Here is an 8,507-nt window from a genome sequence, read left to right as displayed (position 1 = left end):
AGGAAATCAGCTCTGGTAAAGATCTGCATTATTAAAAAAAAGTCTTCCCAACTCTCACTTGTGTCTTTCCCTCAGCTTCTGAGTAAAGCTAATCCCACAGGCTGGCTACTCTGAAAGAAAAATCAAACAAATGACCAAAGTTGACCAGAAACCTACCTGTCCTGTTGGTTTCTTGTTTGTCTGTTTTCCCCCAATGAAAATGCATACATCTAACTGCTTTCTTATTAGCTGAAACACACAATAGAGGTAGTTTTAATTTGATAATAATACATCAGAGTAGCCAAAGAATGTAATACATCTTTGTTACTGTGTTCTCTATTAAAGCAGCAGAAGAAACAGAAAAGGGAAGCAACCAAATGCCAGCAAAACATCAGTAATCCGTGAGTAATGGACTACTTACAGTGGAACATCCAGTTATTTTTAATGTGGTTACTTGGAATGTATCATAGTCAATGATTTTAGGAAATTACTCCATCTAAATGCAACAGCATCATGCTTTGCCTAGCAATTCATTTAATCCAAATGTGGAGTCAGAGGCTTTTACCAGACACAATAAAGCAGCACCTTTAAAAAAAAACCCCAAACACATGACCGAAGCCAAACTTAGTTTTATTTTTCTTATTTACATATACAGAAGCTTTTGCATTAAAAAACTTGAAAACCAAATAATCTGTACATATAATACAGCAATTTAAGTCTTCGTGAATAGAATCTTAAATTTTCAAGTCACTTTAAAAATCATTATATTAAATAAACCAGTATTAAAATCCAAAAAATGGGGATGAGGATGAAGAGGAAAATAATGACCACAAAACATTTGTATTTTGCCCTTCACATGTATCATTTATGCTCATTGAACATTTGTTCTCAGTGTAACTTGAAAAACCTCCAAATTCTGAGTTTCTTTCACTTGTCTGAAATAACTCCAATAGGGTCTGCAGTGAGGAGCTACAAGTGCTTCTCTTCTCTTCAGGAACAGACAGTCCATCTGAATTCTTTACACGTAACTCCATATTCTGTTTCGGGGTTTCTCTTTTATTCTTTCTCAAATTAAGCTTCACTTTTCTGTGCAGCTTTCCAGACGGTGAACTGTGGGCAGTGCTGGCAGCTGATGCATTAAGTTCTTTGTTCACAGCAGGATCAGATACCTCAGCCTCCAGAACGACATTGTGCTGCATTTGTTGATGATTATCACAGAAATCGTGATGTTTCTTGACAAATGTAGGATTGGCATCTGCTTTTTTCAAACACTTTGCTGGTAGAACTACTGAATTATTTAATTTTCGTTTTTGCTGCAGTAAGTTTTTGTCTTTTTCACTAAAATCTGTAACTTGGGTATGAGTATATAAAGTATCCATTCCTTCCTGCAAACACCGTACATTCTTTTTACTTTCATCGGGTTCCAGTATTCCCTGGCTGAACAGCTCAGAAGCTTGAGACAAGTTCTCTGTGTATACTTTGTCAGTTTTCTGAAGGGGTGGCTGTATGGAATTTGATGATACAACACTCTCTTGCAACTTCACAGCACAGGAGCAATCAGTCTTACTATTTTCATTATTAATTCTGAATTTACTTTTTAGTTCTGAAGGTTGTGATGGGTGAGAATAAAGAACTGAACAGACAGATGCAGAAACAGGGGTAGGTATTGGCACAGAATTTGGCTGTACTTCTGCAGGCTGGCGATCCAGTTTGAGAGCCTGCATTGCAGTATCCTTCCAGGAGTAAGTTTTCAAAGCAACGCGTTGCTTTTTCAGTCGCTCTTTCAGCTCATCTGGTCTGGCTATCTTTCCAATAATAGGAGAAAAACATCCTGTGCTACATTTTGCCCTACAATGAAATTGTTTAAAAATATTAGCAAACAAAAATCCCCATGCAACATAACTTGATATACAACTGATTCTTGAAAAGCAACTGAACTGACAAAGGGGCTTTTGTTTTTTGAGTCCCTCAAGGAAAGATATATTTAGGGTAGCAACACACTATTTCTATAGGAGCCGAGTGCCTTATAGTTTTGATATTTTCTTACTGATTTCTACAGCTCATGACATTGCTTTAAAAACACTCAATGTAGTCTAGTATTTCAGAAAATCTCAATTTACAGTGGCATTAAGAACAAAAGAAATTAATTCATATAATGCAATGACTATAAATACAAATGTTCTATGACATTTACACACAAAATTAGTATGATTTTCTTGACAGGATTTCAAGTCTAACAACTCTGAATATTTTGAAACCACAAAAGAAATAAAAGCTTGCTTTCATTAGTCTATCAGTTGTTTGATTCTATTTGCATTTCCTTTGATTTCACTAAGAATATATTTATTAAAAAAAAGCAAGTAATGAAGAAACAAACGAGAAAGTTATTCCTTATCTCCTGACTAATTTCCAAAAAATCAGAGCAATTTTGAACAGTGTTACTGCTTCACATAACAAAGACCCTGGTGCCTACAGCCCAAGACACCAAACAAGCCTCTCTCACCCATTCAAGCTCTTGAGCACAAAGAAGGGACTATTTGCTTTCTCTGTCTCGCACAGGCAGCACAAAAGCAAAGAGGTTTAGAGTACAGGTAGGAAGTTTTTCCACAGGTAAGGAGACCAGATTGACCAATTTGCTGTCCTCAGACTACTAAGTATGACAAATCATTCAGAACAAGATGTCCAGACACTGCTGTCTTTCTGTTAGCAGTATTTCAGTACAGTAGATTTTGTGTTACAGGAGCTAAACGTAAGTAGAACAACTTCTGTCAACTTTCAGTCTCAACTTTCTCTGATGTCATCTGCACTTTTCATTTTTTTTCCTAAGTTCTGCTTTACAGAACTGATTTGCCACATACAACCCTACAGAAAATTTCCACTATTTATTTCAGCCTTGAAAACATGAATTTATCCTGTTCTATTCAGATCAAGAATTTCGAAACTATCATTCCGTTCAGTGTCCTGACTCAGAGAGTCTTTAGAATTTACAATAAGTAACTCACCTTTTTATTTGTCCTGTATCATCATCTTTGTATGCAACAAACTCATAAACTAACTTTGAGATTATATCATCAACAACTTTATACTGTGTGCTTTGTGCAAAATTTTGGTGCCGCTCACTTTCAAGATGCTGCAATAAAGAAAAAACATGAAATAAATCCAACATTACAGATTTCAATATACAAGTCAACAGCATAACAAGGAATCAAGTAAACATCATTAATTTACCACCAGCATCTCTAAGATATGAATTACTAGTGCCTACAGCTATCAGAGGTAGGTTTTAATTCTTAATTGCTTCTTCTAACATGGGGAAAATACTAATTTGCTGGTAATTCAGAAAAATGTTTTAAAATAAAAAATTACAGGGAAACCTCTGGTGATACCACATTATATGATGGTATCAAAGCATATACTTGACATTTCACATACTGTTTGCAGATCTTCATATTTCTTCCCACAACATTCACAATATCCTCTCTTTTTCTTGTCCTTCTGAGGAAACTGAGCAGGCATTCCACAATCCTTGTCACTGTTTATTTTGTTTCTGTTAGAGAATATTAATGAGTCTTAAACATGGAACTGAGTGCTCAACTTGCCCCTCACAGTACACTCATTCTTACTCACTTAAAAACACTCCCAAACCAAACCTTTATTTCCCCTTAAGCTATTTACATTATTTTAGTCAATGCTTAAAAAACCTGAAGAGTTATAGTTAGATTTAAAATCAAACAAACAAAACCCAGAAACATTTACTGTAAGAAGACAGGCAGACTCAGTGGAATTATATGTAAGCATAGAACATACAGGTTAGTATAGACATACTACTATCATTGACTCAGAATAAATAATACAAAATTGCTAAACAAATAAAACCAAAGGACATTTAGAAGTCTCTGTGCACAGCTGATAAAACCCAAACTAGAAACAGCAAAAAAAAATTTAAGATTTTAACACCTACTGTTGGTTGTACATAATTTGAATATGCTGACCAAATGCCATTTTGTCCTATTTTTCTAGGTAAAGACTAAGTGGGAATGCAAAAAAATGAACCTAAAGTTCTTCCTGGACATTAAAATATGAAGAGATTTTCAACAGCTGCTCCATGATCTTCAGAATCCCCCTCTGGGAAGAGCTACTGCTTGCTGCAATCCACTATTAAACCACCTGCAGTTGATATGCCAGCAGTAAAGCAAAGTCATCAAACTCTACTTCCCTTGACTTTGAAGGAATAGTTCCATCTCCCTGCTTAGCCAAAAATCACTGACAGATTTTACCAAGTATCTGCACACATGTAAGCTCAGGACTTTACATCTAAAAATCTGTTGTGAAAAATCTCTAGTTTACAAAGCACAGCAATGTATTGTTAACATCCTGCCCCAGCATTTCTTGCGTTCCCCAGGCCAGGGAACTCTAATGTGTGCTTTAGCTGTTACACCAGCCTTCACACCTTCCTTCTGGAAAACAGTAAAACTCAGAGAGAACCAGTAAAGCAGGACAGAAGCAATAGAATGGATCACCTGAAGACTGAATAAGTCTGTAGGTCTTGCCCAATGCAGAAGCAAGGAGAGCTAACAACTTTGCTTCAACAAGTTTTTCTCCCAGGTAAAGACAAAACAAGTGAACATTCCCCTCTCTCTCTCTCTCCCAAAACTGACATTGTTTCATACTCAGCAAGTCAATGTGACCATTCTCCCACCTAAACATCTCTTTGGTATGTGCCCATGTGAAGTGTTCATTAGGAATATTTATTGAAACATAAATCCTGACATTTTTAATATATCATATTACTTAATCCATCCAAACAAAACCTGCCCTTTTGGTTTTTTACTGCTTTAAAAAGAATGGGCTTTTTCAACATCCTCTGAAAAGACACAATCAGAAATTGCCTTATTAATACAGCAGTAACCCCTGCAATATATGTTTTTTGCTTTTTCATACTGCTATCTTCCTTGCAATTAAAAATTAAAAAAAAAAAAAAAAAAAACCACAGAAAAAAAAGCATCATGGCAATATCAGCTGAAACCTCCAGCACTGCATTTTGGTCAAGACTGGTCAGAACTGTGGAGAAGTCACTTCATAAAGAAACTGGGTATCACACCTAAGTAAGTCTCCAGCCCCAAGGACAGAAAAGCAGCAACCTACTAAATACACTAAGTTCCACATATAGCAAAGCTAACCTCCACCAAAATATAGTTAGTCTCTCACATGAATCGTTTTTAGAAGTCAATGAAAAAAGCAGGTAGGAAAAAAACTTTAAAACCCCACTGATTCACAAAAAACAGTTAAGACTCTTAAATAGTTTCAAATCATAAAATTGATTTGCTGAAGTTCTAACTGCATCTGTAGTGCTCAAATCGAGCCTGAATGCCAAAATGTATTACATAAACACTTGCTGTAAAGCCAGCTGCAATTCCACTGGGAAGCTGGCATCCACTTTTCATCTTTGAAGAGCTGAAGCAGTATTAGCAGTCTACCTAATTTCTATAAATCATCAACAATATACACTCCTTATCAACAATGGGTGGGCACTGTGATTCAATATCACTGCTTTAAAAAGTTCAACCACTTATTTCAGCACTATATGGACAAATACAAAAGAAGTCTTAAGAAAGCCACTTCCTGTGAAATACTTACTGAATAGCATCCAAGATGAGGACAAAGAAGAAACCAGAGGGAGAAAGGAAAGAAATATCTTATGTTGACCCACAGTGAAAGGAGAAGGCCACATTTTTGGATGTACGCATCTGTGTGCCCAAAAAAAGGACTCAAGACAGGATAAAGAGGGTACAGATAGAAAGACACCAACAGTGCAGCAGATACATTGATGAGACATGGCAAATAGTCTAATAGTATTACATAGCACAGAAAATTAGAAGTTGAGAAGTTATTTTAGAACACAAATTTTTTTAGTCATGGAATAATTCAGAGAACAAATCTCTCCTCTACCCACACCTCAATAAAATAAAATTTTCAACAAACCTTTCCTTAGACTGAGTTTGCTTTTGACCAGGATACTTCTTATCCACCTCAAATGGACTATATGGCTTTGGAACACAATAGTTCAGAAATGGAAAACTCAGTAACTGCAGGTAAAACGGTCGGTACTGGCTGTATTAACACAAAACAAGTGCATGAGAACCACCAAAAATGGAAACAGGGCTTCATGGCATACATTACTCCAGGTTCAAAATACTGAACAAGTGTTTCTCTTTTACATATGACATATACAGAATGCTAAACAGATAAATATCTTAGAATAAGTCATTCATTTCTTCCTTGATACTTTCCTTCAGTTACCATAGCTGTCTTACACATTCCTTGGGATACAACTTGTGTGCCTATTAGTTGTTGTGAGTTAGGTAACCAATTAACCCAAGAACAATTTGGACAACACTGCATTTTTGCTCCTGAGAAGTAGCTACAGCAGTTCCCAACATCCAATGCTTTTAAAATTTATTTTGGCATTTTCTTAAAAAAAAAAAAAAAATCAATTCACCATTCAGAATATTAAAACAGACCTTTTACAGAAAAACAATATTCCTGTACACCACTCTGTACATTCAGAGATACCAGAACTAGCAACCACACCAGTGCTCTGAACAGATTAAAAACTTCCAAAATAGAACATGTCAAAAGTTCACATACTGAATAATCAGTTGACTGAAATGCTGATGGCAGAGTTCAGTCTGATTTTTGTCCCCACATTACAATTATAAGCTACCCAGGCAAAACTACAGGAGCAAGTCTGGAAAACATAATACACCAGTGAAGCATCACCTTCTGCTTCTGAACTGTTATTAATGTTGCACAAACATTAAAAAACATTATGTTACATAAATATTTAGAAGTGTTTCAAGTGTTTTCACTACATTATGAAATACACGTATATTTATATACGAATTTCTTATCCTTACAATTCTGTTGGTCCAGTTCTGCCCACTATCTGCACGTCCCTCACACCTATTGCCAACTCACAGTGTACAACCAGGTTTAGACGATTTTTTTTTTAAACAGCAAAGTGTCAGAGAAATCAGGTCAAAGAATTTAGTGCTTATAAACAACACCATAACTCAGAAGTTACTTAGGAATTTAAAGGTGCAAATTATGCTGTGCAGAATTTTTTTACAATTCATTGTTCTCTCAAGTTCTGGCTAACTGGCATTTTCTTACACAACAAAGACTGACTGATTACAGGACCAGAAAGATGTGAAACTTTTTGTTGCCCGAAACATTCGGGGCTTAATATTTAATAACTTTTCAAGGCTGAAAGTATCAGACCTCGTACAAGTGGATATTGAAATCAGATTAATAACCTTTAATTTTTCCTTTTAAAAAGAAATGATTGAACAGGAAATTAAACCTAGTTTCAATTTATTATTTTAACTAACAACTTCACTTTCCTTACATCTAAAGAGTCTCAGCAGGAGATGAATGTAATTGAGCTGGAACTACAGGAGTGAATTCAGTATGCAAAGTTTTGCATTACAAGATTTGGATCTAAGGAAAAATGTAAAGTTTCATGATTCCCTTTCATTCCTTGGTAGGAAGTAACCCAAAGAATCCATTCTCATGATCTACAAACTGGAGTTACGTGTTAACTTGCCACTTCCTTCACCTTATTGCAAATATTCCCTCCTATACTACTACTTGCTCAATTCCATTTGGCAGCTAAAGACATTTGTATGTCATTTTCAGTACACTTGACATCTGAAGTCAGGAAGTTGAAAGGAATTGAGATTTAAGGACACACTCCCTCAAGTAATCCTGAATTACTCAGTTTGAGAACCACATTACTAAATGCATGAAGAGAACACTTACCGACTCCTATCTTCCACTCTGATAAATGGACTTTTCAGTCTACCTGCTCAAAGGGGGAGAAAAGAAAATCAATAGAGAAATACTTTTCATCATGTATCAAGTTGCTCCAGTAGCTTAATAAATAAGCACACTTTATTTTAGGACTCATTATGTACAGGTTTTGACAAACTCTTGATTTCCATAAAGCTTCTCTACATGCTTTTCTTGGACATACAAACTGGAGTACAGCACCACATTTGACCATAGAAGAACTGTAGCACATTTCTAAGCATTCAGAAAATAAATCAAGCCAGAAACCTCTGTAATTATTGCAGTACTTACTTTTTGACTTTGGAGCAGTAACGTGTTTTCCCTATTGAAAAAAGAGAGATGGTGTAAAATCCCAGTGAGTATTATTCTGCACTGTACTTGAAGATTTAGCTGTAGATAATTTAAGTTATGAGAGTCTCCCTGTGTTAATCATGACTTCATACACTCAAGATTAATTTTTACGGAAACTAAGCTCATTAATACTTCGAAACAAGACAATGTGTTTCCCAAGGAAATATTTCTTGCTACACTGAAAAGAAAGTGCTCTCCTTCAGATGCCTCAATTTATTTTTTCTAAAATCAAATCAAAACAAAGAAACACAGGTAAATTTATACATTTACTCCCTCCACCCTGAAAACACCTTGCCATTGCTGAAAGTTCAGTCTTTCATACAGAT

The 8,507-nt window shown here is 35.6% G+C and overlaps 1 protein-coding gene across 2 annotated transcripts in view; it reads right to left on the bottom strand.

The window, feature by feature from the left end:
• Positions 1-590: 590 nt before the first annotated feature.
• The window catches only part of DBF4 (DBF4-CDC7 kinase regulatory subunit), a 14,199-nt gene continuing 6,282 nt past the window's right edge, over positions 591-8,507 (bottom strand). Inside the window, exons 7-12 of one of the 2 annotated variants that reach the window (XM_071428934.1) lie at positions 8,122-8,152; positions 7,801-7,846; positions 5,962-6,090; positions 3,412-3,526; positions 2,982-3,109; positions 591-1,827 (exon numbers count right to left, since the gene is read on the bottom strand). In XM_071428934.1, the coding sequence (XP_071285035.1) occupies positions 762-1,827; positions 2,982-3,109; positions 3,412-3,526; positions 5,962-6,090; positions 7,801-7,846; positions 8,122-8,152 (1,515 nt within the window). In that variant the 3' untranslated portion in view covers positions 591-761. The remainder of the gene's footprint in view (positions 1,828-2,981; positions 3,110-3,411; positions 3,527-5,961; positions 6,091-7,800; positions 7,847-8,121; positions 8,153-8,507) is intronic. The other variant, XM_071428935.1, reaches the window with a different exon arrangement.

The sequence above is a fragment of the Agelaius tricolor genome, unplaced genomic scaffold (assembly GCF_023055355.1).
Source record: "Agelaius tricolor isolate 1412-34295 unplaced genomic scaffold, bAgeTri1.0.p SCAF_6, whole genome shotgun sequence".
Taxonomy (NCBI): Eukaryota; Metazoa; Chordata; class Aves; order Passeriformes; family Icteridae; genus Agelaius; species Agelaius tricolor.
This window is presented reverse-complemented; position numbering and strand designations above follow the sequence as displayed.